We start from the raw sequence: 22,506 nt of genomic DNA, 5'->3' as shown, positions 1-22,506 counted from the left end.
CTTTAAAACACATTACATATACTAAGTCTGCCAAAAATCTAATGAGTTTAGCTACATACAACACTGAGATCACTATAAAATGGAATTCAGCCATTAAAAAAATTGCAATTTAAATAAGATTCGTTTAAATATAGTAGAAAAAAGGAATGCAATACTTCAAATGTGTTTTCGTCTCTCACTTTTTTGAGAACACTTATAACTAATAAATAAAAGTACAAAAAAATCAAAGAAAGAATAATTAAAACATTTTACCTATCGTTTCACATTTGGAGTATCGCATACCAAATGATTTTGTTTATGTTATGACGGAACACATTACATCACAAAGTCAAGGAATAAAATTCTACCGGAATAATTTATATTGGCCAACTCAAACTTACAACCTAATTACAGAATATTTCTGTAAATATTTTCGAAGAATTTATGAAAAAAAGAATAAATAATTACACACAATACATGATGTCAGAATGCAAGTTTTCTACTTGCTAAAACTGATATGGGAATATGACCTTCATAGTTCTATATATTGTTACTGTATTTCCATACACTTTTTTGCAAACACATAGAATGCTTGCATTCTGACACTGCACATAATATTCCTTCATACATGAGAAAACAAGACATTCAAATATCAGTGCTTCAACTGAAAAAAATGACAATAATAGTACACTATTAAATACCCAGTATTCTTTTAGTTGCAAATGCCAAACTATAAATTAATTATATGTTCGCAGCATTAACTTCGTGGTTTTGCAAATGTAACCAATAAATTTTCCAAATGCTATTTTTTTTTATGTCTACTGTTATTTTTCATTCCATCCTCGTGATAAAAGTGTAGTTTTTCTGAAACCGGTACACATTGTAGGTGTTATGCATTTTTATATATTTTATTTAATATTCTTTTAAAGTTGTGTTATTCATCACACAAAAAAACTTAAGCTGCAAACACAGTTGTGATTTAAACATTTTTACATATTTAAAAAATCTCTCATCACTGGCAGATACTGTTGATCTAATATTCAATTATAATTTTTATAACCAAAGAAAAAAAAATTACAGGGTAAAAAATTAAGCAGTAGTAAATGCCAATTAAAGTTGCCAAAAAAATTAATCTATATGTTGCTCTACCCAAACCTGTCTATTTAGTTTTCGAGTTTTTATTTATTTATTTTATATTGCATATTTGTAACAAAGAAAATTATAAGTTGCAACATTAACAAAATTTTAAACATGAAAGATTTTTCTGTTTAGGTAATTTTTGATAAAAATCTCTTATAGTTATTAGGTAACAATTCCATCTTCTTTTCAATGCTTATTATTTATGATTTCTATTGAGAATCAGTTGATGGATATGAATGTTTATTACATAGCATAAGCAAATGGAAAAAAATACATACATGTATTAGCGTCAAGTAAAAAAAATATAATGAAAAACTAGATACTCCGTAATAAAAATCCAACTCTGAAAATAGCCCTCTACATGCGGAAACATTAATTCAGGAGAACTTATAGGAGGGCTATGGTATTTTTTTTCTTAAAAATTATTAGCAATATTTTGTTTTTGATTCAACCTGCTCCCCCTCTAATACTGGAAGACTAGTTGGAGCAAAATAGTATTATCAATCAATTTTGCAGACTATTTCACAATTAAAGAAATCAACATGTTCAATTATCATTTTCATGAATATAATTGAAGGCATGGGTGGAATAAGAATGTTTTATATTATATGCTATTTTTTAGAAAAATGGCTAATCCTGTACTGTGTATTGGATACCATATGAATTGGAGAATCTTTTCAGAACTATTAATCAGCACCAGCTTATGGAATAGTTAAATGTCTAACCAAGAGTTAAAGTGGTACAAATTCCAAGATCAGATTCAATTTATAGTCTAACTATCAATATAAACATTGGCAAATACAACACTCAGTGAGATATAATGAATATTAATGTATCGAGGAAATACAGAATATGACCATCACCATTTGAAAAACAAATGTAAGCATATTTTACATATACAGATATCACTGAAATCTAGGTGACGTTATCCAAGACAGAAGGACATATAACCTGAGGACGAGGAGAGCTGACTTCAGCGTCTACAAGGACAATAAGCTGGGATGTGGCCAGGAAGAAGATATCACTGAAATGCACCAAGAAAATTATGACATTGAAATTTTTTTAATTAAATTTCTACAACTTAGAACTTATTTTTTTAAATGATTTCTTTCCCAGCAAAAATAATTATTTGCTTAATATGCGAGCACAGTGCAAGCCATTAGGCAATTGAAATTGTGCACAAAATTATATTGATTTTTTTTTAAGATAGGAAGTCCATTTAAATGATTTGTAAATGGTTTGAGGATTTATTCTCAGAATGGAGTTTTTTACATGAACTCTTTTTGCAGCCAAGTCTTCAATAATTAAAAATAAAATAAATTAGAAAATATTCATATTTTGTATAATGCGAGATATTATTTGTAAAAACATACAAATCCACCATCTCCAATGCTTCGGCATGTAATTTTACAGAAATTAAAATAAATTGAATGACAACTTGTGGATATTGATAAATAAATAGAATTGAATGAAATAAATCGGAGGTATAATTTATTAAATTGTAATACATTTATGTACTGCAATTAGATTTCAACACAAAGTTCAATCAAATTACATTTATTATATCATATAAATACACAAGGAAGGGCAAATGATTGTGGCATTACATATTTATATTTCCCCTCCAGACAAATTTGGTAGCTACAAAGATATGAATAATGCATCCAGTATTTGTTCATACATATAATTCAGTTGACACATCAGAATATTTTATCAGTTCCACTTTTGCATGACTACGCTAATAACTGCTACCAGATTATGTGATTGTTTACATTTCAGTATTGATTTGGAATGAAATGTTTATGAATATATACATAAAACGGGACGAGGAAATGTTTTTGAATTGTTGACAAATTCATAATAAGTAGGTGGAGAAATTACTCATCCTGAACAGGATGACAGCTTATTTATTGTATAAAAAACCCAACCAGAGCACGGATATATACTGAAGAACAGTACAATTGTAATTAGATTAATTTAATAAAAATTTAAACCGTTACAAAAAGGTTTAATACCGAATGCTTTTTACCACGTGATTATTAGAGCATACAATAAAAGATGGCACAGTCACTCGGGAAATAGCACTGTAAGTGTACACACACATCTGTTTCAGTACTTTAAGCACCCTTCAAAATCATCACATTCATGAATATTTCTCAAAATCATTATGCACTGGAGGAGATATTGTCATCAGTCTTGGAGCGTTTCGCTTGATTTTCTTCCATCGCCTCATCGTCTGATGGTCGCTTTTTTGATGCACCGGAATCATTCAGTTTCACAATCACAGCTGTCATGTTATCACAACCCGTTCCGTCTCCGGCTGTGTTGGGTGATAGGCAGTGATCGAACATCTAAAATAAAATATTCAAAAGAAAATCAAATAACAAAAAAAATAACAAAACTGAAAATGATTAAATTTTTGGTAAACTATTCAAGAAATGTGTTGTAAATTATTATACAATAATTAAATTAAAATCTTCATTATATAGTTTTGTATAATGATTGCTAAATGGAACTTTCAGTAATTTTTGAAGGAATTAAATTATTACAACTTGGTTTTGGTAAAAAAAATTATGTGACATTAAATGTGACATCTAATTAATTAATAATAATAATATTATAATTAATTAAAACAAAGAAAACTTTTTTCTGTTATTTCAAAACAATCCAATATTATGCCTCACTTTGTACTCCTAGGACAAATAAAACGATTTAGAAAAAGTGTTATTTACCTCTTCACAAATTTGAGAAAGTCTTTCAACTCCCTTTTCTAGCCTCAACCGTACAAAGTCGACGACTTCTTGGCTAGTCATGGAATTCCAGATACCGTCACACGCCAATACGAAGAATTCGTCTTTGGGCTCTATAGTCAGTGTTTTGACATCGGGCAGCGCTGTGATCATCTGTTCTTTGGGACCGAGGTCTTTATTTTGTTTGTATCCCAGATCTCCGATAGCCCTGGATAGATTAAGTCCACCATTGACTCTTCCATCGCTGGACACTTTGCCTCCCGCTTTTTTTATACGATTTAATTCTATTTCATCTTCTGGTTTGTGGTCTATGGACATATCTACAGCTTTTCCATCTCTGCAAACCACACAACGGGAGTCTCCGGCGTTTGCGACATACAGCTGATTTTCTGTAAAGATATTGCATTTATATAAAAAAAATAAAGAGATAACTTGGTACTACTGAAGGCGACGCCGAGAAGCCAGTTAAATGATGTGAACAATGGAATTTTGTGATTATGCGAATTAGATAGATATTTAATTATTTATAACCTTACTAAAAACAAAATAGTTTTTATTTAAGTGTAGTTGAAGTTCTAATATTAACCTATGTTCTTTCCTCACTCTTAATAATATGATATTAAGAATGAGGAAAGAATGGTTAAACACATTTATGAGGCGATTGTAATTGGGAAAAGGAGCAGAGGAAGACCGAGAAAAACATGGCACGCTCAGGTATGTCAAATACTTGAAAGTGGTCAGGTTAGGAGTCGTAACAATCGGCGGGTATGTATGAGGAGATGCATGAACGTGGAAGAGGCGAAGAATGTTTGCAAAGACAGAGTGGTGTGGCGTTCTATTCTCTCTGCCTACCCCTGCGGCGAAGCGGCGTGATGGTTAGTTAGTTAGTTAGTTATAATATTAACCAAGGACAGGATTTGAAGGAAATGCAATCAACTAGTCGGGCCACCTCACTAAATAGACTTAAGATAAAATAATTTAAATCTGATTGAATTTATACCTCGTAATAAAGCAACTACTGCTGTACATCCACTGTTTGATCCAGATTCATTTTTTATTATCATTGAAAATTCATCCATTCCGTCGTCCTCTTCTTCTTCTTCCCCATCATCCTCAGTGGTGTCTTCATCATCTACTTCATCTGCAATTCAAATTGGTATCATAAATACATAATTTCATCAATTGCACAATACAATTTAATTATAACAAACTATTACAGAGGTACTAAATAAGATAAAATGATAATGTAAATTTGTCACTAGTAATAATCATACAATGGAGCGATAACACCAGATTGGTTGCATCTCCAATGTTCGATTTTTCATTTTTCATGGTCCAGTGGTTTTGACACGCTTAACTCCGATACAAGAAAACTATAATTCAATTAACGGCAAAATCAATATAAAAATAATTGTATTTCATGTATACTCATTTGACATTTTCTTTGAAGTACAAGTCTGATATGATTTACAATTAAGTAATATTGATAATATTTTTAATGTGTCCAAATGAAAGAGTTTCTGCTCAATAAATAGCTTCTTTCATCTCACCAATAGATGTCTATAGTGAAATTAAAGTGATTCAAACACAATGTTTCGAATTTGGATCACATATATAGAACTTCCAAGGATTTGAGTAGTGTGCTAATGTGTAAAAATGTGCAACTAGCCGTAACTCAAGTTGCGACTGTTTGGCGTAATACGGCTCAAACCATTCTTATAACTGGTCTCTATCATATACAATCACATATTTTGCTCCATCTCTTTCCTTTACTGAGATATTCATTATCCAAGTAGCCTCAAAATTGTGTTAATTTGATACATGTATTGACGAAAAGCATAATTTTCAGTATACTATAAACGAGTTTATCTCAAAACTACTGTTTTTAACTTGTGGCTATTTGCCTTTGCACATTAGTGTGGTTGTCAAGGATGGGTAGAATTGGGGAATGTTACATATTTGTAAAGTGATCACTTAAACCAGCCTAACAGTTGTAAGCCCCGTAAATTCTTCATCATATACGTTGAGATGTCAAAAAATAATATGAGTAATATTGGGTCAGATATTATGTTCCAACGATTCAATCAATGTTTATATGAATATTTTAATTTATGCGAATGTGTAAAATTAAACATTACCATCAGAGTCTCCAGCAACGCCATTAGTAGGTTCTTCATCATCGGAAGACGTTCCCTCTTCCTTGCCTTCAAATGTCTCATCGTTTGAATCACTCTCATCATCTTCCGAGCAGTTGATTATTTGGAGTAGACTATTGTACAGCGTTGCTGCCGCACGTTTGGTCGGTCGGTCTGATTTCTCTGCGCTGGTTTCCGTGCTTGAAACCGCAGCCGTTTTAGCTAAAGCTTTTCCCTTTTTGCTCGGAGAGCTATTTATATCTCCATTTTGAGACGATGAAGTGACACTAATTTCCTTGGAATTGGACACATCTCCGTTGCATTCTTTGCTGGTGGAACTACTTGCGGGTTCATTGGAACTGCTGCTGCCTGAAGGAGTTTCACGCACATCTTCCGAGCTATCCGGAATAGATGCTTCTGCGAGACTAGGTTTTTCGTCAGAGCCACCAGGTTTTTCTGAATTAGTTCCATCTCCATTCAGTTTATCGCTTTCGCCATTGCTTGTCGAAACCTGGAATTTCATTATTGTTATCAAAATCAAATATTTTGGACAGTGTTATATTGGAACATGCAGATAGAACAATCGAGATATTCATGACATATAGAGAAGCCTCTTGGGATAATCATGAGTCGAAGATATTTTATTTTTCTTACAAAATTGTGGTGGGGTGACAGATTCATACCTAACTGACAATTACTAATTTAAAGATTAAACAGACAATTTCTATATTATTTTTTGACATCTCATCAAAGATGAAAAAGAATATGGAAGTCTGGGCATTTACGGGGCTGACGACCATCATAGGCTGGTTTAAGTGAAATAAGTAAATCACTTTACACACGTGTAACATTCACCAATTATACCCATTATTGATTGAAGTTCTATAGATATGAACCAATTTTGAAACATTATTCTTGAATCACTAGAACATCACTAGAGACATCTTTTGGTGAGATGAAAAGAAACTTTTTATTGAGCAGAAACTCTTTTATTAGTATGTGAATCCCGGATTATAATCACACACATGAGAAACGCCAGAAAATATCATTTTCATTTTTATTATTTAAGCTTATAATTTGACCAGATAATTTATTTACAACATTTTGAGCGTGTCCAAATACTTATTAAGAGCGTGTCCAAATACATCAAAGATCTTTGATGAGATGTCAAAAAATAATATGAAAATAACTCCTGTATTGGAAATAATCCAGATTTTGTCAACAAGTATTAGGACACACTCAAAATGTTGTAGACAATTTCTAATTCATATGTCATAGGTATCACTGTAGTTATAGTTCACGCACACATATATATATACATAAATTTTTAAATTATTACCTGTCCTTCATCTGACTTTTCCCCGTCATCAGAATCTTTGACAGATGAGGATACATCCGAATCAGCATTTTTGAATGCTTGTTTACTGGAACAGGCGGCATCACTATCACCCGAAGCTCCGGGTTTCCTGGACCTCAGGAACGGGGATACGGGAACCTCAGATCCTAGTTTGCCGACCTTAGCCAGCTGAGGATTCTTTCCTTCATTGTATTTTTGCATTATTTTGTCGAGAGGCATGGACGCCTCTTCGTACAGATTGTGGACCTCTTCTTCTTCATCAATCGTTTCATCTGCATCAGGGTCTGTTTCGTCGCTTTCTAACAAGTAAATAAAGGATGATGAACAACTGAGATGAGATCATATAACTAATACTAATAATCAATCTCTGAGATAGCCTACCAAATTTGAATTAATGTCATTGTTAATCAATTAGACTGCATTGTAATAATTTTTTTTTTTTTTTCAATTTAATTTTCAAAATAAGTTTGTTAATTACAAATTTGGGATGCCTATTTTGAAGATACATATTTCATTAAATTTTAAGCAGAGCGATTTTAAAAACAGTTCATAGTGTACCACTGACGTGTAATTGTATGGCATCAATAACCCATTTTCCCATTTTTCACAGATCTGATTTAATAGATGGGATATATCGACATGAAAAGAATTTCATAATGAGTATCAGGGAAATAAAAAGCAAAGTGGCATGCAAATTTCAACGATATAATAAATTTTGGAACGCGTAATATGAAACTAGTTCAACGTTAATAAGTGATAGTCCAAAATAATCAGTACATTCATGCAATTATTTATCAATTTCTCAATTTCTTAACTCGAGCAGTTTAAAACAAAGATATTCGAGTGAAGGAGTTCGTGAATGATCACTTTGGAAATAACTGTGGAACTCATAATATTCTTAAAATACTTTGGGCATGAAAGGTATTTCTACCCGTTCGGTCGATTGATGCTTAAGGACGGGAAGGGTATTTTTACCTTCTGCGCCGGCTTCATTTCAAAGACAGAAAAGAAGGAATTATCCAATGTTTTTTTTTTTATAAATATTATATCCCGATCTCTTTGTTAAGGTCTTAACTATATGGACATAATAATCAAATGCCATTGCCAGCGGTCCACGGGCGTAAAAAATACCCGCCCGAAATGTGTTAAGTTTGATACACTTACTATAATTTCATTTATCCCTTTCTCTTAATATAGGCAAGAATAAAGCAGTCTAATTAATTCAAAATACATGATGATTTATTTACTTGCTAACTCCTTCAGAAGATCAATGATTTCTGGTTTGTAAATTGTGGCATCAAATCCGAGAAAAGCGTCTTCTAGAGCCTGAGGGAAGTTTCCATCTTTGTAGGCTTGTGTGTCCTTGATGAACTGAGGAAGCTTCATGGAGCAATACTTCGCAACCTCCGATCCACCGTGCCCATCATATACGGCAAATAGTGAAGTGTTTGAATCAAAATCCATAATATTGTTGTGAGCATCCTGTAGAGAAAAAATACACAAAAATTCAAAATAAATTAAAATTTAAGTGCGATTAGGACTCGCAGGGTCTCTTAACAGTATGAAGGCTGTCTGGAGATCGGATCTATACTTGGCAAAGACCTAATGCCTGCATTGCTCCTATTCTCGGCTGTGAAACATGGCACCTTACAAAGTCGTGTACTTAGCTTTGAGAAAAGGTGTCTGCCAAGAATTTTAGGCATGGTTTGACTTTGTCTGAAATGAAGAGATAAGGCGTAGGACTCAGCAAATCTAGGTCACAACTGTCGTCAAGAAAACGCGATTTAGTTGGCTTGGCCATGTATTCCGCATACCTCCCGAGAGCCTTTATAAAGCTTGTCTCTTTTACAACGCATCAGGTTCGCGCCGACCGCTGTTGACAATTCGTCGGCAGTTCTCGTCAGAACATCGGGATACGGACCTGACTTGGGAAGATGCAAGCGAGGGAGGCTGGTAGCCGACTGAAAAGCCTGGAGACAGTTTGTGAACTCCATATGCTCCACATAGGGAGTGGATATGGTTTAATATAAGTTCTAGTATGAAGAAGATTTCCACTGCCTATTCTCCCTTAAGAGGCGACTCAAGAAAAAGGACAAGCTGTGTTGAAAAGCGACAGGCTAGCACCCTCTCACAACAGTCGCTGTCATTGTGCCTGATCTGTTTATTTATTTGAACTTTTTGTACAATATGTGTGTACATTGGGGGGCTTATTACTATAAAGGAATATCTTCCAACCAACCAAAAAAAAACAGACTAGTGTGAACGATCTAGGCTTGTACCTTTTGATGTCTGTTAGAAATTAGTGGGGAGATAATGCTTGAACAGGTTAAGACAAGGATAAGAAAAAAGAAAAACAAAGAAACATAAGAGAGCATAATTACAAATTAAGAATTTAAACAGGGTAACACGAATAGCAAAACAAAATGACGATAGAGTAAGGAAGGCATGGGAAAAGGGAATCAGGTAGAAAGTTTAAGGAAGAGAGGAGGGGTCAGGGGAGGAGGAGATGGACAGTTAGGGTTCTAAGGTAAGGTAATGATGTTTCAGTTTCAGATCTACTGTTTGATTTTATAAGGTTTGCTGAGATTAATGATTGTACTTGTGGTGTAATATCTGCTTCAATCTTTGACCCGGCAGTGATTGCTAACTAACCTAACTAATTTTATGAAAATAATAGTTTTGTGGAATGTTGGACCAAAATTTCAGATATTGCAGAAATTTCCAGTCAAATAAATTAAGAATAATATTTAAAAGTAAGTGTTAGACAATGATATATTTTATTTTTATAAATACAAAATAAAGATTGAAAAAAGGAAATCAGAAAATTGCAAAGAATTAAGAAATTTTTTCCCCAGATTTCCCTTTCGTTTGTCTTTTGTCACTTTCAACAATTTCGGTATCAGTAGAGTACAGAGGTTGTTACTGTGGCTTTCAAAAAAAGGTAGTAAATAAGCAAATATTATAAATTGATTCGGCAGTCACTTTGGGGTAAATTGTTTGAAAATGATGTGGAATGCATCGAAACACATGTCACAATAGATTTAATTAAATAGTGATATTTACCAAGTAAAACTTAAATTAAAAAGCACATATTTTTTAGTGTCCTGGAAGAATGGGGCCATGACTTTGTCAGTTGGATTTTGGACTTGAAATTTGCAGGGCGCTATAGATTCTGCTGCATGCTTTGCCGTTTAGTGTCAGGGTGGACCAATGTTTCATCCACAGTTACATAACTTATTTTACTGGTAAATAGCAAGAAGCTTCCTGCAGTGTTCATGTGAACATTTGTTAGTGTGGGCGTTAACATTCAAGGAACATTGGTAAAATGTTTTCATCCCCACTTCCTTTATTATATATAGTCAGTTCGATAATATATGTTCAATTCGTTTTTAATCTTTCTGACGGTTATTCTCCTATTTAACATCATTATTTCTTGGATTATTTAAATGTTTCTATCCGCTGCAATGAACAGACTGGAAGCATTTGAAATGTGGCTCCATCGCCGAATGCTCAGAGTTCCCTGGACAGACATGGTTACCAATGCCGAAGTCCTGAGGCGAGCTAGAGTTGACAGGGAATTGTTATCAACTATCAAAGTTTGAAAGATCTCATATCTGGGTCATATACTGCGTGGGGAAAAGTACCACCTTCTCCAACTTATATTGGAGGGAAAAATTAAGGGACGCCGAGGGCCCGGAAGGAGACAAATGTCCTGGCTGCAAAACGTGAGGGATTGGACCGGCATACGAAGCGTTGAGGAGCTGTTCCGAGCGGCGCAGGACAGGTATAGGTTCACCGAGGTGATCGCCAACGTTGGGGGGACCCGACAGGGCACTTGAAGAAGAAGAAGAATAACAATGTTCCGTACAAGCGTCCACTTTACCTGAACAGGATTTTGCACTTGTCAGTAGCCTGTTGCTACTAAATCTCTGGAAGTTTTACTTGTCACTTAGTACCATATGTCAATTAAATATATTTATACAAAATTGTTTCAGTAACAATGATTATTGAAAAGATATTTAACAAACATCAGGAAGCAAAACTGATTGTGAAACTACAACCAAAAATGGCATAGTTCAAATTTATCATATTCATTGGTATACAAAATTTTATTTTTACACGGTATTACCCATACAAATTTCCTCATATTTTTGTTTTGACAGTTGCCAATTTGTCCCACCCAAACGGTGGGTATCAGGTTATAATTAAAACACTGTATACTATCTTGCCAATACTGTTTGGTTCTTTGATTTTCAGTTCAATACATATATATTTTTTTTAATGCACATTCTTTAATGAACAGTGATAGTTGAGATATAAATAAAAAGTGGGCTTATTTTATGTAAATTCCACACTGTTAAAATGAACGGCATCAATGAGTTTTTCTCTGAAGCGCGAAATAAAAATGAGAATAGCTCGGTTTGAGAGGGAATAACTACTAAAAATGTACATCGTGGGAATAGTTTAGATATCAATGCACAAACGTGTATCAAATAGAAGGAATGGGGTATCGAATAATCATTAATAATAAACATTATAAAGTAAAGCCACATGTATAAAATTATTACAAAGTATGTGGTGACAATAAGAGGCTAAAAAGCGATATGAAAATGGTCCACCTTGACTTTAAGAAACACGGAATAAGAAGAACAAGCCACATTTCATAACAAAGGTAAAAGAGTGTGGTAAAAACGGCGGGATTTGCTTACCTCTTGACTAATACGCCATCCCTGCATTGAACTGGAGCCGCATGCAATTTTTCCATTGTTTTCGTCACTTGAGGATTTTGTAGTTAACGGCTCTGATAAATACGCACCCATTTTGCACAATGTACAAAACAAACACTGCTAGAATCGAAATACGTTAATATTAATAATACCGCCAATCACCCGACAACCGACTATCACCTCACACGCTTCCAAAAATGCCAGAGACAATATTGTTTTACGAAATATGTTTTGCGAAACCATAGTCTAAGGGTTGAGGCAGACGTGTACCGAATTCGGAAATCCGAATGCACAAAAGCAAGTTAGGTATGTAAATAAAAATAGGCGTAAAATATTCGTATTCAAAATAGGAATCCGGTATATTTATTCTTCGAATAACAAAAAACTTGAGCCAGGACATTTCCACACACTTATTTCCGAATAACAAGACATTGGTTATAACTCTCTAATTACACGATAGTGGTGCATTCTACAAATTTTCCAAATAAGTTTGAAGTATTGAGAAATTTTTGTGTGGGTTTCATGTAATCACAATTCCGAATTCAAAAAACTGATGTCTTTTTAAAAAATAACAATAATAGTGTAAGTGGGTGAATACACAGCTTTAATTCTAAATATTTATAAAAAATGTACAACAAAATACAATATGAATAATTAAGTACTTAAAAATCAAAATCATTATTTATTTTTCCACTTCGTATTTTTAACACACCCATAATTATTGACCTTGTAATCAATCAAAGAAAATAAAAACAAATAACTACATCCAAGCACATCTTTAAAATTCCAAAATAAGTTTAAAATACTTAAATGAAATACTAAGTTATTTCAACAAAATTATATTTATTTAGGGATAAGAAAATCGACACAAATAAACAAAAAACAAATAAAAAAGGCATGAAAATAAAAATAAAAGACATCAAACACTATTTACAAAAACACCTCGAAAAGTAATTATTGACCTTAAAAATATACATCTCATCTAAGTATATGTTACCTTAATAAAGAATAAAATGCACTTACCGAAATAATATTTACTTCCGTAACCTCAGCTTAAACCAATTAAATCCGTATCCAAAATTAAAAGCTAGTTTCTTTTTAGGAGGTAATGTGTTAAACACATAAAAAAGAATGGCGTTTTTCTATTTTTAAATGAACGGTTTGTGAAATACATTTTATTTTTGTTCTTAATACTTAGCTATCATTACCGTAGTTTACATAAAAGATAGTACGTTATGTTCATTATTTCAGAAACGATGTAGTGGTTTTGATTTTTAATACCAACAAATTATTTAAAGGAATTTACTAGTTTAAAAAAATAAATTTTCTCTTCTACCTAAATACCTAATCAAAACGAATCAAAACTGGTAAATCGATTTGTAACGTGTGGGATAACTTTTATGTAAATCACCTTGATGTATTTTGAATGCTAGTAACACTATGATAATATTTTCTCCCATATGGAGCTGAAAAATCTAGCACGAAGGCAATTATTAAAAAGTGTAAGATTGTATGTTCATAATTTGTTTTTTTCAATAACAATAAAACAATACTTTTGAATTTGACGAGATTCTTAATATTTATCGTGGAAAAGTCCAGATACCTTTCAAATAGTTTGAAGCACTCAAAGTTGCAAGGAGTCGTAGTCGGTTCGTTCGTGTCGTCGAGTTTTCCGCATTCGCCTTTCAAATCTAGTTTTATTCCTTTTAACTATTTTAGTTCGTCGTGTAGTTTTATCAACCGAACAGTCATCTCAACGGGCTTGGTTAGCTTGAAAATATTGTAATACAATTGTTAAATGATGTGAAACCGTGAAACAAAAATAAACAAAAAAACTGCTTAATTTTTATTGTTGACGTTTTTCCTTCAAGCGCATGATAAAGTGTATCCGTTGAAATTTCAAGTGTGCCGGACTGTAACGAAGTTTGAAAAAAAATAGATTGAAAATAAAATGAAGATTCTCACGAAAATTCTGGTGTGTCTTGTTGGTGTTTTGGGGAATGCTGGAATTTGGGGGGATGCTTCTATTGACACAGTTTTGGCAAGAACTTACGGATACACCAATAAATTGACTGGTAAAAATGATTGAAATATATTTTTAAAATAGGGATTTACCGCCGTTGGATGAGACAAATGGAAATCAGTCGATTTGGGAATTTGTGGCATAGCCGAGAAACTGCAACTAACTACAATACAACAAGGATGTTTTTGATAAGTGACCCGAGCAGGCAAATTCGTGACTTCACAAAATTTTCCTCACGAATCATTTTTGACAGATGCTAATTTGTCTCGGCCAAGATAGTCCAGACCAAAATAGTTGTTACCTTGTATTGTGAAATAAAAAAATGCTTTCAAACCTAATATAATAATAATAATAATAATTACGAATTTATATATTTCATACTTTTTTTGTTTCAAATAATTCTACTGGTCACTTACTTGACACTAGACATGGGCGATCGAATCAAGAAACCGAATTAAATGATTTAAAACCGAGCCCTTGATTAAAAAAAAAAAAAAACATTACTTATTTCAAATTGTCAGTGCTCAAATTTGGTTGCGTATTTCTACCTCTCAATATATTTGACATCAAAAAAATAATCCAAGTGTAAGGAATATAAACCAAGGAAAAGTCAAAAATACCATCTCAATCGGCTAATCAAAGAGGGATCATTTCTTTAATGTTTTTCTTCATACTTTGTGGCACATTTTATAAAATAAATAAAACTCAAACATAAAAACGAACATCTTACGTATCCATCCCTGAAAAAGACAGCGTGCTTTTCGAAACCGTTGGAAAAATAGTACTAAAAATAAAAGTAGATGAATACAAAGTTTGTACAGGTAACCTTCGTTTTGCGCCGGTTCGATTTAAGTCGATTCACAACTACGCCGGTTGGTGGCGGCCGTGGGATTCCCTGGTTCGGCCAATACCAAAGCGGCCCGATTCTAATAGCAGAAACACTTACATGTTGTTTTATTATATTACAATGGGCGCGAGCAGACTATTGTGTTAGTAAAATTGTTTTCAAATTGTATGAAAAATATTTTTGCCCTACTGTGCTTAAGTTTTGTAAACGAAATAACTCATAATTTATTTATATACATATAATTTTTTTATTTTATTTTTATTTTTATTTTTATTTTTAACCCTTCTCCGCACCCAATAGTGCATAGGGCACTGCATCATAGCAATGCAGTATTGTCGTTATCGTTAATTGCATGAAGGCTAGGTGATCAATTTTTTTTACGCCGGAGTCTCTTGGAACGGAACCCCGGCGTAAAACGACGGTTACCCGTATTTTGTTTCATAACGTTTAGAAAAGGTAACAGTTATCCATTGGTCACACCTTTACTTCGCGTCTATAGGCCAAGTATTCGTTAAATTGCAACTTTTTTTTCAAGTCCAGATGACATTTACGTAAATGATTTTTTCCTTAAAACATTGTTTTTTCGAGTTAAGATAAGTTTTCTCCGAAATAATTACATTTAGGGCGCTTGTGCACTACACGTTACTGTCCGGCAGTCCGTTTTTTTTTTTCAAATAAAAGCGACTACGACAGTTAAGCGTGATCGAGTTCACGCGCACTGTGTTCGTGCATCGATCTAGACCACCGATCCGAAGAAAGACGGACAAAAGCACAAGCCAATCATCCTTAATCATTTTATCATGCTAACCGGACTGCCGGACAGTAAAATTCCGTGTAGTGCACAAGCGTTCATATGGTTTTGAAAAGAAAATAGTTATTAAAAAGTGAGGAATTAAAAAATGTTAAAAAAAAATTGTTTCTACAAAGGAGTACATTCTAAAAATAAAAAAGGATCCAATGTAAATTGAAAAAAAAAAAACGATCGTAAGAACACGTAGAGTCCTGAGCGCGGCTCTAAGCATTCTGATTTGAACGCATTTTTTTTAAAATTTTAACGTCCAAGTGACTGAAATCTAGCTACGGCTTATGCAACACCGCTTATCATGACCCTACTCAGGCTTCACCTTTTTAAGTTTCATAGCCTATGCGTAGGTACTCGTGAGTGGATTTACTCTTTATGTTTAAAGTTACTATAATTTAATGTAATTCATGAGTGAAAATTCTAGGCAAAAACACTCGCTGATTTGAACGCTTAAGATTTGCGCCTTAATGTAGTCTGATCGATGGCTCAGATGATTATTATTGTGTTCAGATATCAAGCATTGCGGGGGCCCCTGCAAGTTCGGGCAGAAGCCCCGGACGTGCAGCTTCGAGTTCAGCGTGGGGGCGTCCTTCGCCCGCAACAGGACGCTGCTGGCCGTGAACGGGCAGACGCCCGGGCCGGCGCTGGAGGTGTGCGCCGGGGACCTGGTAGCGGTACGCGTGGCTAACCGGCTGCCGCAGGAGCTGGCGCTGCACTGGCGCGGCGTGGCGCACGCTGGCAGCCCCTACATGGACGGCGTGCCCATGGTGACGCAGTGCCCCCTGGCGAGCGGGACCAGCTACAAGTACGTCTTCAGGGCGGAGGAGGTCGGGACGTACCTGTATCACGCGCATTCCGGTAAGATTCAGCTTATTTTATTATTATTAAAAAAATCATATTTATGTTTTTATTATTTACAAAAATACTTCAATTTCATACTACAGTATTTCTGTGAGCCTAAGCCGCTAATTATTAAAAATAGGTATCAAATTGGGGCAGAGTGGATTCGAAGTGTCTGCGACATATTTTATTTTTATTTTTTGTTTGTTTTAAAACATATTACATACATAAAAATAACATAACAAAATATATTTTTATTTTATTATATGTTCGGGAATTGTACAGCTTTACATTAAAAAAAGCATAAAATAAACAATACGGCTGTCCAAACTTAAAACACAGTAAGGGACATTTTTTTGTTGTACGTTTTTTTTGCATTTTTGGGCTAAGTAGGATGTACTTCAATCCAGTCCAAAAATGCAAAAAAACGTACAACAAAAAAATTGTCCCTTACTGTGTTTTGAGTTTGGATAGCCGAATAGTTACATTAACAATAATAAACATTACATTACATTAACAAAAATAGCTACATTAATAAAATATATGTAATATTCCCGATGAATGATTTAGGACTCATTTTAGGATTCTACACTCCTAACTCCTGACCTGACCACTTTCCAGTATTTGAAATACTTGCCGAATTTTCCTCGGTCTTTTCCTGCTTCTATTTGCAACTACATTTGCCACATAACTTTCACCTTTCTCTCGATAAGTGAATCATTCAATTTACTCGCCTAAATCATCTCAATACTCGTATCTCGTCTTTGCATTATTTCGTTATATCAACATTACAACATCTATCAATCATCATTTTACCCCACATTCGTCTTAGAGGTCGCATTTTAACTGCATTCAGTCTACTTTCATCCTTCTTTGCTAACTCCATGCCTCACTTCGATACATTAGGGTTGGAACCAGGACTTCGTTGTGTACACGCTCACCCATTTCCTCATATTTACATTCTCGACGATTATTCCGAATCCCACTTTAAAGTATTTGAAATACTTGATCATCTTATGTTTTACTCGGTTACCCTCTAATTTCAAACGGCTGTATAAGGTTCTGACAAACTTTGACCAATATCACTAGTCCCCTTTTGGTTAGTTGGAAGGTATTACTTCTCGGCTAATAAACCCGCTAATATGCCATTTAAATCCCTTACCGCACCCCAATGGTGCATAGGGCACTGTGTCATATAAACGCAGTGTTATCTTGATCGTTTACACATGAAGGAAAGGTGATCAGCCCTCCGCTTCAGGTACCAGTCCATGGTAATATTGAATAAATATTACAGTGAAAAAATCACTTATATTTTTTTGACCCCCCCTTGGGAATCGAACCCGGGACCTCCAGAATGGTAGCCGAGCGTGCTGACCATTACACTACGGAGGCGGACAATATGCCATACATACATATATTTCGTAAAAAAAGTGTAACACATAAATAATTTACAATATTTAATTCAATGTTTTGTTTCTAATGTTGGCCAAGGTCAATAATATTACGAGTATATTGTGCAAAATGTCAACTTGACGCCACGAAGGCCAATTATTATTTAATTTGTAGTAAAATAAATTATTGACATTATCTTGTTGAGAAGTCACATAATGTTGACTAATTTTGTGCCCCACGGTAGTCATTACGCCTACCTTCTTCTTCTTTTTACTTATTGCCTTTCACATATCTCAATAATGTCCCTTATCCCGAGCTTTATGACGTACGTTATTTGTATCCCACTGAATATATTCCAGTCTTACCTTGCCTACATACTATTAACGAACAAGTCAACACAGTATTGATAGGATACAGTGCTCTATGTACCATGGAGTGCAAATAGGTCTCAAAGAAAAATATGATTTCGAAGTCTGTTACGTAAAAACGATTTACTTAATTATTATTATCGTATACTTGTTTTGTGTATGAATATAAGTAGTAATCGAAAATGGAATTACTTTCACCCCCTTCATTCATTCATTCAAACCCTTATTCGCACCCCAATGGTGCATAGGGCACTGCATCGTATAAACGCAGTGTTATCTTGATCATTAACATGAAGGAAAGGTGATCAGCCCTCCGCTTCAGATACCAATCCAGGGTAATATTGAATATATATTAGAGTGAATTATGTAAAATATTTTTTAAAAGTGCAATAGTGTTAGGTCACTCCTAGGAATATAAGTATATAAAATACTACTAATTATTATCTTCTTCTGGATTTAATCCTCATACGCACCAAATGGTGCTTAGGGCACCGCATCGCATCGACGTAGTTTTATCGTGATCACGTAGGTAAACGCGCCAACCTCTATATTATGACGGTGAATGAATTATAGCATTATATTTTTTTCAATAAAGTTATTTTATTTATTTATTTTAGTAAACATTGGATGCTGGTGGGATTATAAATAAGAAGCAATATCTTCCAACCTACCAAAACTATACTATGACCGTTATAAATTATATACATAAATACTTATGACTATATTAGTGTATGTACGAGTATAAATACTCGTATATTCACTAAATAGAATTTGTTTAGTTTAGTTGTTATTTTTATTGTTTTTATTAACTAATATTTTTTTAATTAATGTTTTACTTAGTAAATACCACTATTTCTTAAAATCTACTGTGACACGTGTTTCGATGCATTCCGCATCATTTTCCAACACCGTATGTGTTTGAAAATACATATGGTTTTTGAAAATGATGCGGAATGCATCGAAACACGTGTCACAGTAAATTTTAAGAAATTGTGGTATTTACTAGGTAAAACATTTATTAAAAATGGATAGATTTTACCACAAAGTGACTGCCGAATCAATTAATAATATTTTTTGATTTACGTAGTTCTAACCTACGATAAATTTCCTTCTCAATTCTTCCTTTTTTTTAAATTTATTATTTTTAAATTCTTACCTTACTTTTGAAATATAATGTTACAATGAAGATGCCTATATATTTATACTTTTGTTTAAAAAAAAAACATACAAAGTCGTTTTAAGTGCCGTGAAAGGATTTACAATATAAATGCACCAGTGTTATAATATTGCAATGCAGTTCTACAACTTTCTGTTTTCGTTCGTTAAAGTTATTCGCATACTACCCGTTTTCAACTGGCACATTTCCTGCTTTTCTCAGGTTAATATAAGCGTGGAGCTAGTAAATAGGTAGGTATTTCAAAACAAGTGTAAAAGACAGTTGATCATATTCGCTAAGCGTGCGCAATGTTTACCGCTTGACGATAAGTCCTTAATTTCATTAATTGATTCGGTAAATTCACTTTGTGAATAGAACTTTGTGAATAGAATTCCACCAATAAAATTTGAATTAGCTTCATATACGGTGTTTGAAAATGATGCGGAATGCATCGAAACACGTGCCGAATACATAAAAAAAAGTGGTATTTAGTAAGTAAAGCTTAAATTAGAAAAATTCTTACCTACCGCCATTCGTTTGAAATCATTTTTTTAAAATAAAAATTACCGGTCGTCAGGACCTATATACTTAAAAATACGATACAAACGCAGCCCGATTATCTTGTCTAGCGAACTTTTGAAAGACTATGTCATCGTCAGTGTGTTTTAAATGACAATGTTGAAATTCGTCTATGAATTCTTCCTGTTTATAAAGCAGATCGTTCGAGAAATGTTTCATAGTCTGTCTTTGGTATTAGTCCAAATAAATTATATTTATTTATCATATTTGACACCTCTATAGTTTAGTGGCTAGCGCGTTTGGCTAGCATGCTGGAGGTCACGAGTTCGATTCATACGGGGGTCAAAATAAATGGGAGAGATTTTTTACTCTAATTAATTGTTTCATATTACCCATAACTGGTACCTGACTGATCACTTTGTCTTCGTGGAGTTAATGATCAATTTAACACTACGTCGATGCGATGCAGTGCTCTATGCACCATTTGGCGCGGATTAGAGTTTTAAAAAGATTGTTTTTCATTTTGGATTCCTGACCGATATTATATTAAACAATATCGTTTAACTTTCTGAAAATGTCAAACACACGTGATACAAATTCGGAAAGATACGAAAAAATTCCAACGACACTACAGGGTTGCGTTTGTTGCTTGTTTTTCGTTATGTTCAAAATTAATAGCTTTTATTGGAATTTTTAATAATAAAAATAATAGGAACTCTCTTTTTTTCTATCCATATATCGACGTGCTCTACGTAAAGTGCTCTAACTACATTTTTGTCAATTTTGAGATATTTGGTGTACGTTATCAACTGACCGTTATCTACAAATATAAATAAACTAAAAAGTGTATAAAATAAATTACGCCTAGTTTTCAACCGTATAAAACGCTATCTACATCGAATTTTCGAAATAAACTGAACTCCTAAAACGCTAACTACTTAATTTTGACAAAGCATAAAGTTTTAAAACGATTAAATACATTATTTTATCGTGTTTTTTAATGTTTAATATAAGCTTAGAATTTCTGATAAAACCGTTAGTTAATTTAAAAAAACACGTTGACAAAAATCTTCTAAGCTCTCTCCTGTAAAGTAACAGATTTGCAGATAGAATACTTTACGTAGGGGCCGTCGATATATATATTGTAGACGGTCATATTATAATACGTATTAGACAATCATCATAAAAGAACTAAGTGCATGAAAAGAATAAAATATTTAATTTAAAAAGTACCTAATTAGGTGCGTACTACTTTCCCTAAATTTTTCAGTTGCGAGATGAGTTAACGCGCTGGCAATGAAAAGGCCATCGCTCTTAAACCGTAAAGCAATCAATTTTTCTTTCAATGTCAATATCATTATATATTTAAGTGATGCGTTTAAAATTTTATTTGAAAATGATAACATGTATGTACTGTTGCCCATATGTCGCGATGCCTTCTTCTAAGCACTTATCCGCACCCACTGGTGCATAGGGTATAGAATCAGTGTTATTTTACACAAATTTACACAAAGGAAAGGTGATCAGCTTTACCCTTCAGGAACCGGTCCAGGATGATATTAAATAAATATTAGACTGAAAACTCACTAATATTTTTTTGACCCTCTTGGGAATCGAACCCGGGACCTCCAGCATGGTAGCCTAGTGAGCTTACTACTACATTATGGAGGCGGAATTTCGTATATTTAATTTGGTATGAGATAAGCGTGAATTGAATAGGATTAACCTACTACTGTTTAAAACTTATATTTTTTTTGTTGATATTCATGTATTGAGGTTGTTGCTACCGTTGCTGTAAAAAACTGTTTAAAAAACTGTCACAGGTAAAAGCACCAGTCACGGAAAGTATGCGCGTATTCAAATGTAACATTGTGTCGATTTTTTTTGGTGAATAACCTTAGGAAATATGTATAAGATTTCTAACAGACGAACATTTACATTTTTATTTTAATGGATAAAAGATTATAGCATTATTTAATGTAAACTAAACTAAAGTAAATTCAATAAATACTACAAGACTTATCTATGGTATTTTATACGATTCACTCAGTATATCGCCCACTCCTTTCAACAACGTCATATATCAAAAATCGTCAATTTTGAGTTGTGCATGATTTCGGAATGCCCAGAAAATGTTCTATATCACAGCAAAAGCGGCATATTTTTAACTTAATATTTACCCGCTACAGGGTTGTTGTTTTTGCTACAAAAAGTGTTGCTTTAGCATTTTGAAGAAAAGGTATTGTGTAATTTTTTTTTTAAATTTATCAAAAATTTTTCAAATGTAGAAAAAACATTCAGGTTTTACCTAAAAAGATCTGTTGCACACTAAAAAGTTCAATAAGTGGCTTGATATTTATTTTTAATACATTTCATTATATTTTTAAACTTTAAAAACGATCCCCTGAAAAATCAAGTTTTTTGATTTTTGACATTGTTGAAAGCGAGCGATATGTGTGTATATGATCCTC

General features: G+C 33.5%; 2 protein-coding genes across 2 annotated transcripts in view; one reads left to right on the top strand and one right to left on the bottom strand.

Moving 5' to 3' along the window:
* Positions 1 to 2,588: 2,588 nt before the first annotated feature.
* LOC148308285 (putative protein phosphatase CG10417) lies at positions 2,589 to 12,299 on the bottom strand. Its single transcript, XM_088262049.1, has 7 exons — positions 12,071 to 12,299; positions 8,609 to 8,843; positions 7,344 to 7,660; positions 6,008 to 6,515; positions 4,870 to 5,010; positions 3,852 to 4,258; positions 2,589 to 3,470 (listed from the first exon to the last, which is right to left on the bottom strand). The coding sequence occupies exons 1-7, from the start codon at positions 12,179 to 12,181 to the stop codon at positions 3,285 to 3,287; spliced, it is 1,905 nt and encodes a 634-aa protein (XP_088118175.1). The 5' UTR covers positions 12,182 to 12,299; the 3' UTR covers positions 2,589 to 3,284.
* Positions 12,300 to 13,710: 1,411 nt separating this feature from the next.
* The window catches only part of LOC148308284 (multicopper oxidase 3-like), a 28,815-nt gene continuing 20,019 nt past the window's right edge, over positions 13,711 to 22,506 (top strand). Inside the window, exons 1-2 of the mRNA XM_088262010.1 lie at positions 13,711 to 14,163; positions 16,271 to 16,618. Coding sequence (XP_088118136.1) covers positions 14,040 to 14,163; positions 16,271 to 16,618 — 472 coding nt within the window. The 5' untranslated portion in view covers positions 13,711 to 14,039. The remainder of the gene's footprint in view (positions 14,164 to 16,270; positions 16,619 to 22,506) is intronic.

Source organism: Brachycentrus maculatus, unplaced genomic scaffold (assembly GCF_059751285.1).
Source record: "Brachycentrus maculatus isolate JH-2025_06_01 unplaced genomic scaffold, ASM5975128v1 h1tg000172l, whole genome shotgun sequence".
Classification (NCBI taxonomy): Eukaryota; Metazoa; Arthropoda; class Insecta; order Trichoptera; family Brachycentridae; genus Brachycentrus; species Brachycentrus maculatus.
This window is presented reverse-complemented; position numbering and strand designations above follow the sequence as displayed.

Coding starts and splice junctions, on each gene's coding strand:
- LOC148308285 (XM_088262049.1), bottom strand. CDS start 12,181: ATGGGTGCGTATTTATCAGAGCCGTTAACTACAAAATCCTCAAGTGAC. Junction 7,661..8,608: donor TCTTCTGAAGGAGTTAGCAA/GTAAATAAATCA, acceptor TTTACTTGTTAG/AAAGCGACGAAACAGACCCT. Junction 4,259..4,869: donor AGTAGTTGCTTTATTACGAG/GTATAAATTCAA, acceptor ATATCTTTACAG/AAAATCAGCTGTATGTCGCA.